This window comes from Gopherus evgoodei, chromosome 7 (assembly GCF_007399415.2).
Source record: "Gopherus evgoodei ecotype Sinaloan lineage chromosome 7, rGopEvg1_v1.p, whole genome shotgun sequence".
NCBI classification, from domain to species: Eukaryota; Metazoa; Chordata; order Testudines; family Testudinidae; genus Gopherus; species Gopherus evgoodei.
Genome location: NC_044328.1, coordinates 42,080,205 through 42,102,651, shown reverse-complemented (window position 1 = coordinate 42,102,651; position 22,447 = coordinate 42,080,205). Strand labels below are relative to the sequence as shown.

At 47.1% G+C, this 22,447-nt stretch overlaps 1 protein-coding gene across 8 annotated transcripts in view; it reads left to right on the top strand.

Moving 5' to 3' along the window:
* The window catches only part of LRRC20 (leucine rich repeat containing 20), a 203,836-nt gene that overhangs the window by 42,198 nt on the left and 139,191 nt on the right, over nucleotides 1–22,447 (top strand). The window contains exon 4 of one of the 8 annotated variants that reach the window (XM_030570529.1): nucleotides 9,299–9,745. The exons of the other annotated variants lie outside the window; for them this stretch is intronic. Within the exon in view, the coding sequence (XP_030426389.1) occupies nucleotides 9,299–9,540 (242 nt within the window). The 3' untranslated portion in view covers nucleotides 9,541–9,745. Of the gene's footprint in view, nucleotides 1–9,298; nucleotides 9,746–22,447 lie in introns of those variants that run through there. 8 annotated transcript variants of the gene reach the window in all.

Below are 22,447 nucleotides of genomic sequence, written 5' to 3'. Positions count from 1 at the left end.
ATCTGGCTCCCTTAAATGAGTATTACAGTCGTATAACTCATTGACGTAAATGGTGTAACTCCTGATCTGCACTTCTGTAAGGGACATTAGAATCCGGTGTTGTATCTTGACAATGTGCCTGTGCATAAGATTACAGATGCTGTATATCAATAGTGAGGTGAATTGGCAGAGCTATGTAGTGTCACAGGACTTGAATAGTAGGGGATGTTGCAGGTCAAGACTGAGGTCCATTGGCAGAGCTGTGTGGAAAGCTTATATGTTGCCAACCTGCACTTACCAGGCTTTTGTCAGTCTGCTCAAATTCAATTAACTTTTTTGAGGTGACAAGTTACTAATATCTATTTAAAATCTAGGATGAGAAATTCACACAACGAACAACCAGTGCAGTAGCTAGAAATATTTTTCTTAACATGATTATCATACAATACATAATTGTTTCAGCAACAAGACACTATGTTCAAAAACTGCTTCCTTCTCTTGAAAGAATGGACATTTTGTCATAACTTTCTATTATTTATTTTTGGCAACTGAAGAAAAGCTATTTTTTGAGGCTTTGCCACTTTATGTGAAATGAGAGCAGAATCTTTCTCTTTTATTTTATTTTATTTTTGAGGTATGTAGGTAAAAATCCTTATCCAAACCCCATAGAATTCAGTGGCAGAGTGCACTTTCAATTGGGTCCTAAGAGGAGTCGTCTTGTTGCAGAGGATGAAAGTTCTTCCCCCTGTGCATGTCTGAGCCACTTATGACAAGGTTTCATTTCTCAGATATTGAGTTTCCCCACTGTCGTTCTTGGGGGCAGTAGCTGCTTCCTTACCACGTGCCAAACTTATCATTTACTAGTTTGATGTCTTGGTCACACCATAGTCTCTCATCTTTTTATATAACCAGTTATCTTTTTGCAGCCAGCCTTTTGGGTTCATCTGCAATATGTCTTTTAAGCTTGTAACCAGGTCATAGCATGATTAATTTTAAATAAGGTTTGTGTCTATATACAGCATTGTTACTTGCTGTGGAAGCTTAGTAGCATGGAAGCTAACTGTACCTTGTTGCACCGCTGGATAACTAGCGGTGAGTGTGTACAGGAGCTGGGACTCAGTGACAGGCTGGATCACTCAATAATTGCCGTATTCTGTTCATTTCCTCTGAAGCCTCTGGCACTGTCAGAAGACAGGTCCTGGGCTACGTGGACCATTAATCTGAGCCAGTATGGCCATCTTTATGTTCTTATGTACAGGGAGGGTGATTAGGGTTCCTACATCTTTTTCTTCACATTCCGGTGCCCATATAACTCTGGAAGGAAGTCTTGTTTTATATTCTGAGAATGTATCATTTTTCACAGATACATATTTTGATTTTACTAACTATATAACTGTGGTCAGGTGACTATGAATGAAATGTCACTGTCAGTGCATCACTTCTCCCTTCCACTTACCATGATTTCAAGGTTTCCTTTAAACCCTGCAAGTGCAGCTCTCTTTATCCTTCCTGAGCCTCTATCTATATTGCAGAAAGGGACACTTACTCTAGCAGCGTTCCCAAGGCTGTCCCTCTTCCATGTTCCTTCTGAACATTTCCCCTGAGTATCTGAGATTACTCTGCTCTTCCTTTCCAAACCAATAGTACAGCCTAACTGAAAAGGCCAAGGCTCTATGCCAATAGTCAATGGTGGTATCCTAGCAGTGACTGGATAGCTGGGAATAATAATGGTTTGTAGTTACTGGAATGTAGTCGTACTAACTGCAAGAAGCTTTTTTGCCAGTAACATCTAGTGAACATAGGCAAATATAACTTAAAGCAGGAGTGGGGGAAAGGGGAGCTGCTTTACTGTTGACAGAGATGGCCTAATGCTGATCATCAAAACTTATCACATTATTTTTGCACTCCTGGAAAAATGTGTGTGTTAGCTTATTTTTGTTATAACCATTACGGCTGATTTTTTTTTAAAGCATTACTTTTAATTTTAATGCAAGTATCCAAAATAACCCAATACAAAAAGTGAGTGAGTTATGTCTAGGTTCCTTTATAAAAAGTGTGTGAAATAATAATTAGACAAGGAAAAAATGCTATCAAAGAAGTTTCTCCTCTCAAAACTCATCCATCCAAACATCTATAGCAGGAGCTGGCAACCTTTCAGCAGTGGTGTGCTGTCTTCATGTATTCACTCTAATTTAAGGTTTCAAGTGCCAGTAATACATTTTAACGTTTTTAGAAGGTCTCTTTCTATAAGTCTATAATATCTAACTAAACTGTTGTATGTAAAGTAAATAAGGCTTTAAAAATGTTTAAGAAGCTTCATTTAAAATTAAATTAAAATGCAGAGCCCCCCAGACTGGTGGCCAGGACCCAGGCAGTATGAGTGCCACTGAAAATCAGCTCGTATGCTGCCTTCGGCACGCATGCCATAGGTTGCCTACCCCCGATCTATAGCATTTCCCTCTTCCATCCATAGTAAAATACACCTCTACCCCGATATAACGCTGTCCTTGGGAGACAAAAAAATCTTACCGCGTTATAGATGAGACCGTGTTATATCTAACTTACTTTGGCCTCCTTGTTCCGGACCGCCCCCTCCAGAGACCCCTGTCCCTAATCACCCCCAGGACCCCACCCCCTACCCAATCCCCCTGACTTCTCTGACCCATCCACTCACCTGCAGTGGGAAGCGGAGCGACACAGCCCCAGCCTGCTCCACTTTCCTTGCCCCAGCCCCAGCCCTGTCCCAGGGGGAGGTTGGGGTTGGGGAAAGGTCACGCACTCACCTGCGGCAGGAAGTGGAGTGCCGCGGCTGGGAGGATGCTCTCCACAGTCACCTGGTGGGAAGTGGAACGCTGCAGCTGGGAGCTGGCAGAGTGGAGCGGGCTGGGGCCGGGCTGCTCTGCTTCCACTGCTGCCGGTGAGTGCAGGGGGGATCTCTTCCCTCAAGACCCCTCCCCTGAGTAACACAGCTGGGGCCGGGGCAAGGGAAGGGGAGTGGGCTGCTCCTGGCCCCCCGCTAATCCTCTGGGCCACTCTGGGACTGTAGGGGCCCCAAAATTGTCCCTCTCAGCTCCTACCTCCTAGACCCTGGGGGGGGGTGGGAGCCCCTGACCGCCCCCGAGACCCTCTGCTCCTTATCCAACCCCTTGGGCTGGGCCCGGCCTGGCCCCCTTAACACGCTGCTCAGAGCAGCGTGTCAGAGCTTTTACCGCATTGTACACGAACCCGTGTTATATTGGGATAGAGTGTATACTCACTATCCATCCTCAGATAATGAGAATCAAGGTTTGTAATTATAACACTGAAGTTCTTAGTCATGGGTAGCAACGTATATAATTAATAATATATAGCATCCAGTCAACTGGGGGAATATGGCCCTGATCCAGAAATACAGTTTATCATATTCTTAAATCCTGTTGACTTCAATGGACTGAAGCATATTCTTAAATGCTTTGATTAATCAGGATCAACATGCATAACAAATCTGGAAGCACAAAAGGAAGTAACAAGAATCTAAGCCAGGTTTAGTCCATTTAGTCTTTTTAGAGAACAAATTTTCAGCTCTGGCAATATGGTTAATATTTTATTTGTCTTAAAAGCAATGGAAATGATTGTAAAGTCCTAGTTAAACCAGCAGACAAACTTGCACTCAAGTCATAGTGGGAGCCCCCTCAATGTTGCAATAGGATTGTATATTACCTCTTTCCTTTTTTGTAGACTTGCAATTCAAGTGCAGGACTGGTCAGTGTCAGCATAGAGATAAGTGGAAACTAAATGTAGCATGGCTGTTTGACCTTGGAGGGTACAGCCATGTGGAAAAGAGAAAATATCCCCCACTCCCTAATTTCTATACTGTTGCTTTGCATTGTATATAATAGGAGCTGTTGGGACTCACTGAGGAATACTGCTGTAGGATATAGCAAACCAGCATTTCAGTAGAGGAAACTAAGGCGCTTGAAGAATCTATAGGGAAACCAAACAACCTTCTATCAGTTCATCAGAGCTCATGCAAATTCAGTTTTCAAAGGTTAATAAAAGTTAATCTGTATTCAGAACAATTCACTAGATTAAACAATTTAAAGAATTAGTGTTGACATGGCAGCTGTCTCTCTTTATTCAGAGCTGAGAGAGGTCAGTATTTAATTCTCAGTCTCCTCTGCGTTGGACGTGGAGGCCACAAAGCAGTGGGGTATTTTGGGTCTCCATGGCAACAGGAGAAAGAACGGATCTCTGTTCTAAACTGGGTTTAGGATTGCCATTCAGGAAGCACTCCCAGAATTATCTGCCTCCAAGTGGCATACATAGCAGACTCCTTTGGGCTTCCTTTGGTGCCGAAATTTCACAGGATCTTTGAATGATTTTTAATTAAATATCTGTTTCTCCATTGGCTTTGGGGTTTTCATCCTCAAAACTTCGAAACTTAAAACAAAAAATTCTTCTGGCTCTGTGAGGAGGGTGAATGTTGCACTCTCTGAGAAGTGACAAACAGCAAGCCCCAGGAATTCTGTTTCCAGGTAGTGAGGGGGATAAGGTCCACCCTTTGGATGTCAGGGCAGACTGCCTGGAAACTCCCTTCACTGAGCCCAAGCCAGAATCAGTGGCATGAAAGTAGGGTAAGGTGATTTTCTTTTCCTTTTCCTTAAAGCCTCCTGCCTTTCCCCTAAGCATGGGATGCCATTCGCATATCTGGCAGAGTAAGCAGAAAAGTTTCACTGGAACCTTCTGAATCTGAAGGGAATTGGGAAAGCAAGGTCCCCTCCCATAGTAACCAGGAGAAAGAAATTCCTTCTCCCAGTTAGCACATATACATGGACTATGCTGAAGTGGTTGAGAAGACCACAAAACTTCCCCGTCTTCCCATAAGGTGTTTCAGGTGCAAGGCCTCAGCTGCCATGAAAGGTATGGGCTCCTATGACCTTTTTGATATCAGTGACTCATTTGTCATCAGTGGTTCTGGCTCACTCCTTGTTCTGTACAGTGGGCTCCCCTCAGCCCAAACCCAGCAGCAGGCAGAGTTGGTGATTCAGATCCCCTTGTCTGGGAGATGGGCCTACTTCCTCCTTCCTTCCAGGGGTTCCATAGGGATCCATAAAGTAGCTACTATTATTTTCACAGAGATAATGCAGGTTACAAGGCTGCAGACTGTCCTTTCAATCTGCCTGGAAATGCACTGTTCTCCTCAGGGACTCTCAGGGGTTTGGCCCAGGACTGCTGCATGATATTAGCCACAGTCTGCACTTAAAAGGGCAGCAGAAACTCTTTAAACCTCTCATGAAAGTCTCCTCTCTAGATCCTCTAAAGAGAGGGAGAAATAACTAAAGCTGGAGCTTTGAGCAAGATACCTCAGATCCTAAGCCAAGCTTCCAGCATTAAGCATGAGTAAGGGTTTAATTTCATGAGTGCTTATGGGTTTTAGACCAGCTAGACTTTTAGTTCATCACAAGCCTGGTTGGAAACCTGTTGATTAAGCTCTCTGCATCCAATTTCAGTTGAAAAACTAAAGAAGTGTGAGGAAAAGAGACTCAAAAGCAGAGGTTATGGTCCTCTTATCTCAAAAAAGGTCTAAAAGGCCTCCTTTATGCCTTTCCTCTCCTCAGCCACTGAGCTTAAAGAGGGTTGTGATGGAAGAGGCCACAATGATTGTCACCTTCTCATTAAACCTCAGGTTTTGGTTCTTCGATCTAAATTGGATACAACTAGAACAGGTGGGCAAACTTTTTGGCCTGAGGGCCACGTCGGGGTTCCAAAACTGTATGGAGAGCCAGTGTAGTGTATTAAATTGTTCCCCATGGGAATATGCTAATTATGCCTGCCATTCCTGGTGCTCTGAATGGCATGGTAAGGGGGCAGGGAGTGGAGGGATTGGATAAGGGGCAGAGGGTCCCAGGGGGCTTTCAGGGGACAGGGAGCAGTTGGATAGGCGTGGGAGTCCTGGGGGCACTGTCAGGTTGAGGGGGTGTGGATAGGGGTTGGGACAGGGAGCAGGGGGTGGGGATAGAGGATAGGGTTGGGGATTGGATAGAGGGGTGGGGTTCCAGGGGGCGGTTAGAAGAAGGGGGGTACCAGGAGGGGATGGTCAAGGGACAAGGAGCAGGGGAGTTGGATGGGTCAGGGGTTCTGAGGGGAGTAGTCGGGGGGTGGGAAGTGGGAGGGGGCGGATGGGCGCGGGGGCCAGGCTGTTTGGGGAGGCACAACCTTCCCTACCCAAGTGTAGTGTATTGAATTGCTCCCCGTAGGAATGTGCTACTTATGGTGTACTATTTTCAGCTGCTAGTCCTGGTGCTCCATGAATAGCACATTCCTACGGGGAGCAATTAATACACTGCAGCCGTGCTGCCCAGCAGGAGCTTGCAGTCCCGTCGCCCAGAGCACTGGCGGCACGGTGAGTTGAGGCTATGGTGGCAGGGGCTAGCCTCCCCAGCTGGGAGCTCAAGGGCCATGCAGGACCGTTATGCTGGCCAGATGTGGCCATGGACCGTAGTTTGCCCACTCCTGAGCTAGAACCTCAGATTCCCAACATACATGTAACAATGCAACCAATGCTGAACCAATATCCAGTGCTGCCTAACCATCAGGAAACTGAGAGGCAGTACAGTCACTTGTTCTAAGAAGGTGATAAACTCTTCCTAGCATCTCAGAGGAAATCCACAAATGATGTCTATGTGTTACTCAAGGTTTAGATGTCAGTGTTCCTAGTAACACACAACATCAGTGAAAACTCAGCTGAAACAAAAGGACATTCTTGTATTTTTACAAGATGGCCTGACAATGATGCTCAGGGCTAACAAAGACAAGTCAGTAGCTGAAACATATTGTTCTGCAAGAAACCCATGAGAATCTCACTGTTACACACCAGATTCCTGAGGACTACCACTCTTACCAGTCCTGTGGCAACATGCAGATTCCTATCATGATCTTGTTCTGTGTACTACAAGTCCTGATAAAACCACCTTTCAGTTTCAAAGTTGCTAGTTCTCTTCCTCATCTCACTGAAAGTATCTTGCCTACTGGCCACCTCCTTGTCCGAGGGTGTTTTTGGAGCTTGGCAGGCTCTCAGTGAAACTTCAGTTGCACATTCTATCAATGTGGTAACCAGGCTTCCATCCCTAAGGTCACCACACTCTTCTTCATAATAGGAAATGGTGGTATTGTCCTTGTGGTTGAATCCAAACACCCTCAGAAAAAAGAAAATTAGTGCGTAAGTTAGATGTGAACAGATTCTGTGGATGAATAAAGGTGTATATGGCGCAGGGATTTAAAACCTAATATACATTTCCTCTCACTACTGTGCGCTCTGTGAGAAGAGCAGCAATTTTATGGGCAGTGAGATCACACACGTTACGAGATCTCTAAGACAGTAGCAGTACAGAGTCTCCAATTCACACTTTGTGCTTGACCAATGGAGTTGACATCCTCAGACCTGCTGATTCAGCATCTGGTGAAGGGTGTTATGGAACAGGTTGCTCTCATAATGTTAACTTTCCTTTTCAGTACTACATGGGCAAAATGAATCCTCCTCCTGCTCTAGAGGTGATTAGGGCCCTACTAAATTCATGGCTGGGAAAAACGCATCACAGACTGTGAAATCTGGTCTCCCCCGTGAAATCTGGTCTTTTGTGTACTTTTCCCTATACTATACTCTTTTATACTATAGGGTAAACATATATACAAGTATACAGCGTTTCTCAAACTGAGGGGTCTTAAGTCTAGTGTAGAGAGGTCACAGTATTGCCACCCTTCTATGCTGCCTTCAGAGCTGGGTGGCCAGAGAGCAGCAGCTGCTGGCCGGAAACCCAGCTTTGAAGGCTGTGCTGCTCCTGGTGGCAGCACCGCCTTCAGAGCTCAGCACCCTTCCAGCAACTGCCATGCTCCAGCTACACAGTTCTGAAGGCAGCACAGAAGTAAAGATGGTAATACCCCGACGCCCTACAATAGCTTTCAACCCACTGTTGGGTCGGGACCTCCATTTTGAGAATGCTGACTTAAGGCCTTTACACATTTATATTTTTCCATTTTTTAAAGTATGTTCATGTTCTGTTACAACTCTGTGAAATTTAAGATAACTGAAATCATGACATTCAAGATTTTTTAAATGGTATGACCATGAAATTTACAAAAATGGACCATGAATTTGGTAGGACTGTAGAGATGAACTACTGCTTTCTACATCCCACTGTGAAGTCTTTCTGACATGGAGGGAATTAAGAGAGGGAAAATTCTGACTTATCGGTGAGTTTTCATTCTTGGACCCTCCACTGTCTAGGAAGGAATATGGCAGAAAATGATCTGGGGGTTATAGTGGATCACAAAGTAAATATGAGTGAACAGTGTTACACCGTTGCAAAAAAAGTGAACATCGTTCTGGGATGTATTAGCAGGAGTGTTGTGAGCAAAAGACACAAGAAGTAATTCTTCCAGTCTACTCAGCACTGATAAGGCCTCAGCTGGAGTACAGTTCTGGGCACCACACTTCTGGAAAAATGGAGAAAGTACAAAGGATAGCAATGAAAATGAATAAAGGTCTAGAAAACATGACCTATGAGGAAAGATTGGGAAAAAATGGGTTTGCTTAGGCTGGAGAAGAGAAGACTGAGAGGAGACGACATAACAGTCTTCAAGTACATAAACGGTTGTTATAAAGAGGAGGGTGATAAATTGTCCTCAGTGGATAAGGAGAGGACAAGAAGCAATGGGCTTAAATTGCAGCAAGGCTGATTTAGGTTAGACATTAGAAAAAACTTCCTAACTCTATAAGGGTAGTTAAGCATTGGAACAAATTATGTAGGGACATTGTGGAATCTCTGTGTCTGGAGGTTTTTAAGAGCAGGTTAGACAGACACCTGTCAGATATGGTCTAGATGATAATTAGTCTTGCTCCAGTGCAAGGGACTGGACTAGATGACCTATCCAGTCCCTTCCAGTCCTACATTTCTATGATTCAATGTCAGTCTGATCTTCCCTTGGAGGATTGCATTATGTGAAGGGCTTTTTTCTGGATATTTCTCACTTGTTAAGTAGTTTGAAGGGGAAGAAAGTGTTCCTCTAGGAAATGTTTACACTTTATGTCAAGGCTCTGCTGCAGATAATTTGAGTTGAATAGTACTTCTAACCGTTTGTGTTGCTAGTATTTTTTTCTTCAAGTTTTGAAAGCTATTGTTATGGAGAGTTTTTTCCTGAGGGGCAATCCTAAGACCAGGCTCAGAAAGAGGATTTGCTCTGCCTCTAGTTGCCCTGGAGACAAGGAACACCCCAGAGTGAACTGGCTGACATGGTGTTAGAATGAAAATTCATAGGTAAAACAGAATTTTCCTTTGTGCAGGAGTTCAGAAGAGTGGGGAAGCACCGTTTTCCAACCAATTTGCACATAAGGCCAAGAGTACAAGAAGATTCTGTCAGAGGGGGAGCTGGAGTTTTTTGTGTGCTGGCTCAGTTGTTTGTTTGAATGACACAGGTGGTCCTTTGGCTCCAGTATGGATTGTTAATGGGCTGAAAGCTTGTGCTAGAGAGAGACCTGGATGGATAACCTTATTCCAAACATGCTTGAATCTTGTAGCAATCTAGGTACAAATGTCTCTGTGCCATCTCTACATCATGGATTTTGCTGGTCGCCTCCTTTGTCAGTGTGGCCCCAGACAGACAAACAGATCACAGGACAATGCTGGCACCTCATCTATCTGCCCTTTCACTATGTAAATTCCTCACTGTTATCAAAGGCTAGACCCGGGATCAGCAACCTTTCAGAAGCGGTGTGCCGAGTCTTCATTTATTCACTCTAATTTAAGGTTTGTGTGCCGGAAATACATTTTAATGTTTTTTAGAAGGTCTCTCTCTACAAGTCTATATATTATATAACTAAACTAGTGTTGTAGTGTAAAATAAACATGGTTTTCAAAATGTTTAAGAAGCTTCATTTAAAATTAAAATGTTGATCTTACGCCGCCAGCCCGCTGCTGGTCTGGGGTTCTGTTCACCTAGGCTGGCAGTGGGCTGAGCGGAGCCTGCGACCGGGACTCCAGTTGGGAAGGGTCCGGCAGCCAGAACCCCAGACTGGCAGCAGGATTTGTGGGGCTGGCAGCCGGGACCCCAGACCGGCAGTGGGCTGAGCAGCTCAGCCCACTGCCGCTCAAGGGTTCCATCCACCGGTTCCTGCCAGCTGGGATCCCAGCTGCCAGACCCGCTCAGCCCACTGCCGGTTTGGGATCCTGGCCCTGCCCACATAAAGTGGGTACCTACCTTCTCCCTGGTTCTGGCCCATTCTCTTCCTCTCTCTGCACTGAGCTAAGGGTGGGAGTGGACCGAGCACAGGGCTGGGGGTGAAGGGTCTGGCCAGGAGCTAGAATGAGGGAGGGGGCTCAGGGTTGGGACAGGAAGTTTGGGTGTTGGGGGGCACTTACTTGGACTGCTCCCATTTGGTGTGAGGGGTGCAGGTGGGAATGTGGCAGAGGGGAGCAGGAGCTCCTGTTTGGTGCTCAGGGTGAGGATGTGTGGGGTGCATGGGATGTGGGGGGGTTGGGGATGTAGGAGGGTGTAGGAGTCAGGGTAGAGGGCTGGAGGCATGTGAGGGGGGTACTGGTGTCAGGGCAGGGATGGCTGGGTATGTGTGGGGGTGCCAGAGTCAGGGCTGGGGTTGTAGGGGTGGGGGTGAAGGAGTCAACAGAGGGCTGGGTGCGTATGAGGAAGGCACAGGGCTCAAGGCAGGGGCCTGGGGTGTGTGTGGGGGTGCAGGGCAGAGGGCTGCGTGACTGCCCCCCTCAGAACCCCCAACCCCCCCGACTACCCCCTCCTGGGACCCCTAACTGCCCCCCAGGACCCTATCGCCTATCTAAGCCTCCCTGCTCCTTGTCCCCTGACTGCTCCCTAGGACTCTACCCCCTGACTGCCCCACCCCTTATGTACACCCCCACCCCCAGACCCTCCCAGACTCCCATGCCTATCCAACCGCTCCCTGCCCCCCTGACAGGACCCCCAGAACTCCTGACCCATACAACCCCCTCTGCTCCCTGCCTCCCCTAATCCCTCTCCACTCCTGTCTCATGACAGCCCACTCCCCAGAACTCCCGACTCATCCAACTGCCCCAGCTCCTTGTCCCCTGACCACCCCCTCCAGAGACCCCCCCACCCTAACTGCCCCTCCCAGGACCCTCCTTACTCCCTGTACCTTGACTGCCCTGACATCTATCCACCCCCCACCACCTAACAGACCCCAGGACTCCCATATCCCATCCACCTCCTCTGCTCCCTGACTGCCCCCTCCAGAGACGCCTGCCCCTAACCACCCCCACAACCAATCAAACCCACCCTGGCCCCGGACCCCTTACCATGAGGCTCCCCACTCATCCGGAATATGGGTGTTAGCATGAAAACCTCCAAGCTTAGTTACCAGCTTGGACCTGGTATCGCTGCCACCAGCTAAGAATTATACAGTGCCTATCTCACTGTGGTCTGCCCAAAACCTTCCCTGGGGGACCCCCAGACTCAGATGCCTTGAGTCTTACAACAAAGGGAAATAACCCCCTCCCCTTGTTTCCTTGTTACTTCTTCTCAGGCTCCCCTCCCTGGACGACCCTAGGAGATTCCCTGCTTCCAGTCCTGGAAACACAAGTACTGAGAGATCTAATCTCTCCCCCTCACCCAGAGGGTATGCAAAGTCAGGCTTAGTAAATCTAACACAAAGATTTTCCCCTTGACTTTTTCCTTCCACCAGTTCCCTGGTGAGCTGCAGACTCAATTCCCTGGAGTCCCCACTAAAGAAAAACTCCAACAAGTCTGAAAAAGAAAGCTTTATATAAAAAAAGAAAGAAAAAGACATTAAAAATAGTCTCTGTAATAAGATGACAATATACAGGGTCAATTGCTTAAAGGAAAAAAATGAATAAACAGCCTTATCCAAAAAGAATACAATTTAACACATTCCAGCAACTACACACATGTAAATACAAAATAAAACAATATAAACCTATTGTCTTACTATCCTTGTACTTACAACTTAGAAACAGAAGATTAGAAAGGCAGGAGATAGAAAAATCACTCTCAGAGCCGAGAGGGCACAGACACAAGACAAAGAACAAAGAACTCACACCCAAAACTTCCCTCCACCCAGATTTGAAAAAGTCTCGTTTCCTGATTGGTCCTCTGGTCAGTTTGGTTCCCTGTGTTAACCCTTTACAGGTAAAAGAACGTTAACCCTTAGCTATCTGTTTATGACACCCCCCCCAACCTATCAAACCCACCCTGGCCCCGGACCCCTTACCATGAGGCTCCCCACTCATCTGGAGGCCTGCCGCCGCATGTGCAGCCTCACCCCTCAGAATTCTGCGCATGCGGCATCAGGGCTCCGGCTGAGCTGGGAGCGTCTGTCCCTCCCCGCGGAGCCAAACACTGCCCCATGGGAGCACGCATCCTTGGCCCTCAGAGCACTGCGCACGCCGCAGCAGGGCTCCAGGGGAAGAGGGGGAAGGCAGGGGAGGGGCCGGCGGCTTGCTGCGCTCAGCCCAACACTCCAGCCTGGGAGTATGGACCCTGCGGCTTGCCGCGCCCGCAGGATTTTTAATGCACACTGGAGTCCCAGCAGGCCCCAGCATGCCATTAAAAATCAGCTCACATGCCGTCTTTGGCACGTGTGCCATAGGTTGCCAACCTCTGGGCTAGACGAATGACTCCAGGTCCCCTGTTCTACAGTTAACTTCTTAGTTGAGACTCTTGCAGCTGAAGAAATGCAGTTAAGAAAGCAGTTGCGGTTGCTTGCATATTTATTTTAAATTATTTCTTTAAGCTTATGAAATAGCTTTTCCTTCTCCTCTCCCTACCCCCACCATCTTACAGGACACTGTTTTCCTGAAGACACTTGGCAGAAGCAAAGAACAAATCCTTCAAAACAACAAACAGTTATCTCTGGGTGGCATACTTGTTTTATTTTGTGGAGGATTTTTGATTTTTGAAGGACAAGACAGAGCAGGGGCAAACAGAAACAACTGTGCTATTATTCTTGATCTAGTGCCATAATGGATCTCCTAGATGTATTCAGAGACATGAGACTGAAGGCTGAGTATGCCCAGTAACCCAAAAGGGCAGATATGATGTAATTGCACAGCGTGGACAGTACTATGATACTGATTAAATGGCTGCCTTGAATGCTTTGGCTGAGTTCTGACCTCAGTGGATTTAGTCTCATAATTATACAGCTCAGGCTTCTAGGACCAAGTATACTGGTGTGAATCTAAATTTAACTCTGGTAGTTTACACTGGTTTAACTGAGAGATTACTTTGCCCCTAGTTATCAGATGATTAGATTGCCTCCTCAGCCATAAGCCGTTTAGTTATGGCAAATAAACCACAAGTCCTCTTGGCTATGAAGGATGTTAGATCTTCTCCTCCTGTCCCCTGCACATTCTTCTTTGGCACATCTGATCATTTTGTGGAGACGGTGCACTTGCAAAACTGTGAGGCACGAAGAGCATGTTTTGGAGGGAGGGGATGCTGAAGTTTGCGCTGACTGAATATGGAAAGAGACGGAAGTAAATTGCTCTATTTACTTTCAAGGAAGAGTACAACTAAGATATAGAGATTATAAAAGGGTTCTTAGCTTGTGTTACCCCACTGGAATTCAGGTTTTCAGTTAACTGATTGTATTCAAATTAAAAAAACAAGTTTGAAAGGCCCAGGAAAGTAAAAGACTACAAATGTCAATTTGTTAAAATAAATTTCAGTTGTATAAGCTTCTAAAGAGTTTAATGCCATCTTTTATGCTGCTGTGATAATGTCATTTTGAGCCTTCTGGAACACTCATCTCTGCTTCATAGGTTTTCTCATTATAAGAACACATGAGTATTACAATAACAAAATGATTGGAAGTTGAAGCTAGACAAATTCAGGTGGGAAATAAGGTATAAATTTTCAACAGTGAGTGTAATTAACCACTGGAATAATTTACCAAGAGTCATGGTGAATGCTCCATCACTGACAACTTTTAAATAAAGATTGGATGTTTCTCTAAAAGATATGCTCTAGGAATTATTTGGGGGAAGTTCTGTGGCCTGTGTTACACAGGTGGTCAGACTAGATTATCACAGTCATCCCTTCTGACATTGTTTGGAAACTAGGAATCTAGGAATTTGCAATGAGAGGGCTCTGAGATATGCCTATAAGCATGGGTGAGACAGTGGAATTACACGGAGGTCACTTTAAGCTAATAACTGGTAAGCTCTGTTTAAAATTGGCGCTTCCCTCAATAGTTTAAAAACTCTTAAAGGGAAAACTTTGTTTAAGGGATATTTTGCACACATAATGCACTGTGTGAATGTTAGATACCACAAGGCAAATCTTAAGAAGGAAGCTTCTAAAATATGTTGGTGCTGGCTCTGCTTGTTCTGTTTGCTTTTTAGTTTTAACTTTTTTTTTTTTACTTTTTAGTTGGGGAAGAGGTTGGGGGACAGTCCCTGCCTCAGGATGAGCTGGGCAATAACAATTCCTTGCTCATTAAGGCTTCCCTGTGGCTCTAAGTGTTAAATTTATTTAGCAAAATGATTCAGGAAGTTTGACAAGTGACTGTTCTGAGCCCAATGACCCAGTCTCCCTAATGTACATTGGCTATATAGAATTTAATTTAAAACCACACTTCTGCAGGAGTTTCTGTAATCTTCACATTTCATGGCCCTATGAACCGGTACAAATGGGCATGCTTTCATTGTGTGCCAAGGATCATGGGAGTCTTGTAGAGAAGTGAATAAGGAAGTGTTATTCAGTAATTCACATAACAAGACCCAGGGGCTACCCAATGAAATTGAGAGGCAGCATGTTTAAAACAAATAAAAGGAATTATTTTTTTCATGCAACACAGTTGACCTGTGGAATTAGTTGCCAGGGGATGTTGTGAAGGCCAAAATTATAACGGGATTCAGAAAAGAATTAGATAAGTTTATGGAGGATAGGTCCATCAGTGACAATTAGCTGACATGGTCAGGGATTCAACCCTGTGCTCTGGGAGTCTCCAGCTTCTGACTGCCAGAAGCTGGGAGTGGACAACAGTGTATCACTTGATTATCTGTTCTGTTCATTCCCTCTGAAACACCTGGCATTGGCTGCTGTGAGAAGACAGGATACTGGGCTAGACAGACCATTTGTTTCACTGAGTATGGCTGTTCTTATGAGGTGTGGATCTTTCTGAAGCATCATTCCTCCCAGAGCTTCCATAGTGCAGTATACTGACATGTAAGATGTAAGGCTGTCCTCAGAGATGAAAGTAAGCCAGTATGCCCCAGTATTGCATACTGGGACAGATCGGCTTCTCTTGGTGGCAATTTAAAGGGCCAGGGGCTCCCAGCAGCAGCCTCTTGCTGCCAGAGCCATGAGAAAGTGGAAGCAGGGCTCAGGCAGCAATTTAAAGGGCCCAAGGCACCTGCCGCAGCTACGTTCCCGGGCCCTTTAAATTGTCCCCGGAGCCCTGGGGTAGTGGCAGCAGGGCTCCGGCGGCTATTTAAAGGACCTAGGGCTGCGGCAACCACTACTGGCCTGGCCTTTAAAATATCTGCTGGAGACCTGCCACCACCTCCCTAGGGTTCGGGCAATGATTTAAAGGGTCTGGGGCTCTGGTAGCTGCTACCACCCTGGGCCCTTTAAATCATCCCCAGAACCTGCTGGAGCCCTGGAGTAGCGGCAGCAGCAGGGCTCTGGTGGTGATTTAAAGGGCCAGAGGCTCCCACAGCTGCTACTGCAGCAGAGCCCCAGGCTCTTTAAAGCTCTGCCAGAGGTTGGGGCCCCCTCTGATGGTGATTTAAAGTGCCCGGGGATTTAAAGGCCACACCTCTTCCAATTGAGACCCTGCCCCCCACCAAGGACTCTGGAGTACCGGTAAGTCCTTTTAAGTTACTTTCACCCCGGCTCTCCTTAATAGGTGCCACCAAAGTCATAGACCACTATAATGACACGGGACCAGCTCTAACTACTCATATCTCAATGGAACTGTGCCACCTTATGCTAGCTGATAACTCCTTCACATAGAATATCAGGGTTAGAAGGGACCTCATGAGATCATCTAGTTCAATCTGCTGCTCAAAGCAGGACTAATACCCAGACAGATTTTTGCCCTAGATCCCTAAATGGCCCCCTCAATGATTGAACTCATAACTCTGGGTTTAGCAGGCCAGTGCTCAAACCATTGAGCTATCCCTCCTTTGGTCATAGTTTAACACAATGACCAAAAACTTGAGTTAATAATTTAACTACTAGAACAACTTATAGTGATTTAAAAATAACTTGAAATGTTCTAAATTTAAGTGTCCTGTTTAGGGTTACTATATTTTAAGTTCCTAAATAGAAGATATTACCGGGGGTAGGAGGGGGCAGGTACAGCAGTTGCCACTCTTCAGCTACCCAGTTCTGTAGGCTGTTTCCCAGCATCACCATAGAAGTAAGGGTGGCAATACCATACCATATCACCTTTACCTCTGTGCTGCTGCTGATGGTGGTGCTGCCTTCAGAGTTTGGTGGCTGGCCAGCAGCTGCCACTCTCCAGCCATCCAGCTCTGAAAGCAGCATGGAAGTAAAGGTGGCAATACCAAATCACAGACATTTTTTCATATTTCAAAAATCTTCTCTGACAGATGTCAAAGGACCAAAAAAAGAGATCATGTCCAAGAAAACCCAGATGTATGGTAACCCTAGTCCTATTCAAATAATACATTTTTAACTTGTGAATTTTTATAGTAAAAGTGAGATGGTATTTAAATGCAATGGAGAATTAAAAACCAAAGTATAATCTCTGTCATTTTACGATGGACAGACAGTTCTCTTTAACTGTGATGTCATCATATACTAGGGAAAGTGGACAAGAGCAAGAAACTTCATCTTATTTATTTGCTTACCTAAAGTCCTGTGCATCTGAATAAGTTCCTATGTCAGTGGAGATGCAGGATGATAATAAAATAGTGGAAGAGAGGCAGAAGTACAACAGCCTGTTGAATTTTGCATTTTTATAACTTCTCCAGTTGCAGGGAAATTTTTATACATATCTGATGGATTCAAAGTCATAGTGTAGGAAACTTCATTCTGTATTTATTTTCCCTTAGAAGAATTTGCTTTTGATGTAAGTTGAAAGGAGGCTGTGTTGGTTTGGGAATGATATTAATTCTTCACATATAATAGTCTCAAATCACCTTTTAAAGTTCTGCAGTCTGTGAGCCATGTTGAATCCAGTTTGGGGTCATGTAGTGTCCTCTGCATGTAATGGCAAGAACAGTTTTTTCTGCGCCTAGACTGGGTTGATGTGCTTTTTGTTTGTTTTCCCAGGATTGAAAGGGACAAGGTCAAATTCACCCCATTATGTTAGTTCTGTATAAACAAGTTCTCCCAGAATCTAAGACCAAGAGAAATGTTTCCTTGATCTTTAAAAATGTCAAGGGAAAGTTCCCTTTTAAAAAGTAAAGCAAATACACCCTCCTGCACTACTTACAATGCAAACTGCAGTGCTTGGAACATCTAAGCAGAGAAAAATGTACAAAAACCTTCCCCAATCTATTTTTTAAATAATACAATGTCAGTTACCTTTTTGAAATGCTCTGTCATTAGAAACAGACATGGAAATGTGTTTTAAAATTAGGAGCCTAGATTGTCCTACTAAGATCCCCATGTGCAGAGAACTCCCTTGCCTACACAGAAGGGGACTCTGGGGTAAGGATGAGAAAAGCACATTGTGTTTCTTGTGCCATCTTCCTCTCCTGGGCTTAGAAAAGATGTTAGTGTGAGACTGTAAGTTGGGGGTGGGTCTCCTGGGCTTTCCAGTAGGGGCCACCTCCCTGCGACTGGACAAGGCGTATGCGTGGTGGTGGGGGAAGCGGGGTCCTGTACAACAGTTTTCTTTCAGAGATTTCTCCACCACTTCCATGGGAGGGGATGATTTGGCCGTAACTTGACAGTGTTGTTTTAAGAGAGGTTGGGCAAGAGAAGCATGCTCAAACACACCTCTGCTTCTCCCTTTTCCTCCTCCTCAGCTCAGAGTCTCCATTAACATTCACTGTATGTAACCTTGGTTTTATCTGTGGCCATGAACTATCCTTTTTCTCCCATACTCCTCTTGTCTGCAAATGTACCTACCACCACCACTGTGGTGTTGCCTTGACTCCACTTAGTCTGGGTACGTCTACACTACGGGATTATTCTGATTTTACATAAACCGGTTTTGTAAAACAGAGTGTATAAAGTCGAGTGCACTCGGCCACACTAAGCACATTAATTCAGCGGTGTGCGTCCATGGTCCGAGGCTAGCGTCGATTTCCAAAGCGTTGCACTGTGGGTAGCTATTCCGTAGCTATCCCATAGTTCCCGCAGTCTCCCCCCCGCCCCTTGGAATTCTGGATTGAGATCCCGGTGCCTGATGGGGCAAAAATCATTGTCGCGGGTGGTTCTGGGTAAATGTCGTCAGTCATTCCTTCCTCCGGGAAAGCAACGGCAGACAATCGTTTCGCGCCCTTTTTCCCTGGATTGCCCTGGCAGACGCCATAGCACGACAACCATGGAGCCCGTTCAGCTTTTTTTTACTGTCACCGTATGTGTACTGGATGCCGCTGACAGAGGCGATACTGCAGCGCTACACAGCAGCATTCATTTGCTTTTGCATGATAGCAGAGACCGTTATCAGTCGTTCTGTACCGTCTGCTGCCATTGTAAATTGGCAATGAGATAACGGCTATCTGTCGTTCTGTACCATCTGCTGCTATCATGAGTGCCCCTGGCTGAGGTCGGCCGGGGTCACAAAGGCAAAAATGGGAATGACTCCCCGAGTCAATCCCTCCTTTATGGTATCTAAAAATAGTCAGTCCTGCCTAGAATATGGGGCAAGTGTACTAGAGAACTAGTATATCAGAGAACCAGAGAGCACAGCTGCTCTGTGTCAGATCCCGCAGAAATGATGAGCTGCATGCCATTCATGGGGGTTGCCCCTGCAACAACCCCACCCGTTGCTTCCCTCCCCAACCTTCCTGGGCTACCGTGGCAGTGTCCCCCCCATTTGTGTCATGAAGTTATAAAGAATGCAGGAATAAGAAACAGTGACTTGTTAGTGAGATAAAATGAGGAGGAGGCAGCCTCCAGCTGCTATGATAGTCCAGGCAGGACATTAAGCGGTGCGGGGGAGAGGAGCCCAGCATTCCACTGCTATGATAGTTCAGGCAGTACAGAATCTTTTCTTTACACATGAAAGGGAGGGGGCTGATGGAGCTCAGCCCCCAGTTGTTATGATGAAGACAGTTACCAGCCATTCTGTACCATCTACTGGGAATGACCAGGAATCATTCCTATTTTTACCCAGGCGCCCTGCCCCCGGCTGGCCTCACCTGAGGCCAGCCAGGGGTATTCAGCAGTTATCAAGCATATTGTACCATCTGCCACCGGGGAGGGAAGAGGAGCAGATACTGCTCTTTACTGCCGCAGCATCACGTCTACCAGCAGCATTCATTACACATAGGGTGACATTAAAAAAAGTCAAGAAACAATTTTTTTCCCTTTTCTTTCACATGGGGGGGAGAGGGGATACATTGACAAGCTATACCCTGAACCACGCCGGACAATGTGTTTGAACCTACAGGCATTGGGAGCTCAGCCAAGAATGCAAATACTTTTCAGAGACTGCTGTGGACTGGGATAGCAGGAGTCCTCAGTCCCCCCTCCCTCCCTCCCTCCCTCCATGACTGTCAAATTGATTCTTTGGCTTTCCGTTATGCTTGTCATGCAGCACTGTGTAGCCTGGAGATTTTTTTCAAATGCTTTGGCATTTCGTCTTCTGTAATGGAGCTCTGATAGAACAGATTCGTCTCCCCATACAGCGATCAGATCCAGTATCTCCCGTACGGTCCATGCTGGAGCTCTTTTTGGATTTGGGACTGCATTGCCACCTGTGCTGATCAGAGCTCCACACTGGGCAAACAGGAAATGAACTTCAAAAGTTCGCGGGGCTTTTCCTGTTTACCTGGCCACTGCATCCGAGTTCAGATTGCTGTCCAGAGCGGTCACAGTGGTGCACTGTGGTATACCGCCCGGAGACCAATACCATCGATTTGCGACCACACTAACCCTAATCCGATATGGTAATACCGATTTTAGCGCTACTCCTCTCATCGGGGAGGAGTACAGAAACCGATTTAAAGAGTCCTTTATATCGATATAAAGAGCCTCGCAGCGTGGACGGGTACAGCGTTAAATCAATTTAAACGCGTAGTGTGGACCAGGCCTCTGATTCACTCCCAATTCTAATATGTGCAGAATGCTACTGCTGCCTTCTTCCTGATACAATGGAATATACCAGCATCACCGTATTCATGATTAGCTCCACTGGCTTCCATTCATTTCAGCATTCAGTTCCAAATTGCCTTCTTCTATGGGTATGTTTACATTGCAGTCTGAGGTTTGACAACAACCAGTGCAGATGTGCCTGAGCTAATGTTGATCAAACTAGCTCTAATAGCAGCAGCAGTAAAGCCACAGCAGACTAGGCTAGCTGCCTGAGCACATGCTCAGGGTATGTCTACACTGCAATTAGACACCCACAGCTGGCCCATGCCAGGTGACCTAGACTTGCAGGGCTTGGGCTGCCGGGCTGTTTAATTGTGATATGGATGTTCCTGTTTGGGTTGCAACCTCCGCTCTGGGACGCTCCCTCCTCACAGAGTCCTAGAGCCCGGACTCTAGCACGAGCCTGGAAGTCTACACTGCAATTAAATAGCCCCACAGCCCATGCCCCAGAAGCCTGAGGCAGCTGGCACAGGCCAGCCGCGGGTTTTTCACTGCAGTATAGACATACCCTGAGAGTCACAGATGGGCTTGTATGACCTGTGCTGTCACCACTCCACTGCTGTTGTTAATCAAGCTAGATAGATCAAAGCTAGCTGAACACCATGGAGCAGGCTGCTGCAAATTCACAGGGTATCTCCCCTCTCTGTGTGAAGTGACAGAAAGGTGGGCTATTAATGAATGAGCTTTCAGCTACTTCTTTCGCAAAAACCTTCTCCTTTGAAGCTCTTGCCCTCTGGAGTAGTCTTCCCTTACCTTTCTGTTTCACTGAGTCTCTCTCTTTAAAAATTCATATGAACACACACTATTCCCCCCTCTCCTACAATTTACTATTAAACTCTGCAAGTATTGAATTATGTCATTAGGAAACTATGAATTCTTCTTCGAGTGATTGCTCACATCCATTCCAGTTAGGTGTGCGCGCCGTGCGTGCACGTTCGTCGGAAACTTTTTACCCTAGCAACTCCAGTGGGCCGGCAGGTCGCCCCCTGGAGTGGCGCCGCCATGGCGCCCAATATATATCCCTGCCGGCCCGCCCGCTCCTCAGTTCCTTCTTACCGCCGTGTCGGTCGTTGGAACTGTGGAGCGCGGCATAGCTGTCCTCCACGTCCCTAGCTCTCCTAGTTCTCTATCGTTTATCTATCGTTCATCTCTAGTTCCATTATAGTTGTTAATTAGTTTGTTAAGCAGATAGTTAAGTTAAATAGTTGCTAAGTAGTTCTTTGCCGGGGGCTTAGCCCTTCCCGGCACCCGGCGCCAGGCTCATGCCTGTTTCGCCGGGCTTCAAGCAGTGTGCGGCCTGCAAGAAGCCCATGCCTACCAGCGATCCCCAAGAAGCGTGCCTGAAGTGCCTCGGGGAATCGCACAGATCCGACAAGTGCCGCATCTGTAAGGCCTTTAAGCCGAGGACAAAGAAGGAGAGGGATCAAAGGCTCCGAACTCTCCTAATGGAGGCGGCACTTGACCCGACGGCTTCGCAGGCCGTGGTATCGGCTCCGGCACCGAGAAGACTCCTCGGCACCGACCCTCTCCGGCACTGGAGTCAGAGCCAAGGCCGTCGAAGTCTGATACTCCGGCCAGGAAGACCCGGCTAGAGCGCCCGGCCTCGACATCGGCCGTGGCGCCGCCGGCACCGTCAGCACCGTTGACTCCGGGCCCGGCGGGTCCGTTGAGTCCGGTACCGCCGAGCTCCCCCATGAGATCTGGGGTTGAGATAGTGGTCCCGTCCACACCGGAGACCTTCGCCTCGGCTCGGGACCTTATTGCCCTGACTGAGCCCACTCGGCTGCCACCCCCGGTACCTCCGGTGCGGGTCGTGTCCAGAGGCAAGCCCATGATATCGGCACCGCCCAGAGACAGTCGTTCACGATCCAGGTCCCGACGTCTTGGGCGCTCCAGATCCCGACGCCGCTCGCAGTCCCGGCACCGCTCCCCTCAGCGGTACCGGTCGCACTCGCGGCACCGGTCGGCATCGAGACGGTCGCGGTCAGGCTCCAGTCGTCGACACCGGCACCGCGATTCCAGGAGCGGGTCCCGACGCTACTCGCCGCACCGGTCGACCTCCCGGCACCGAGCTGGTGGCAGGTCCCGGTCTCGGTCGACCTCCCGGCACCGAGCTGGTGGCAGGTCCCGGCACCGAAGCGGCGCCCGGTACCGATCAGGATCCCGGCACCGTGACAGATCCCGGTCC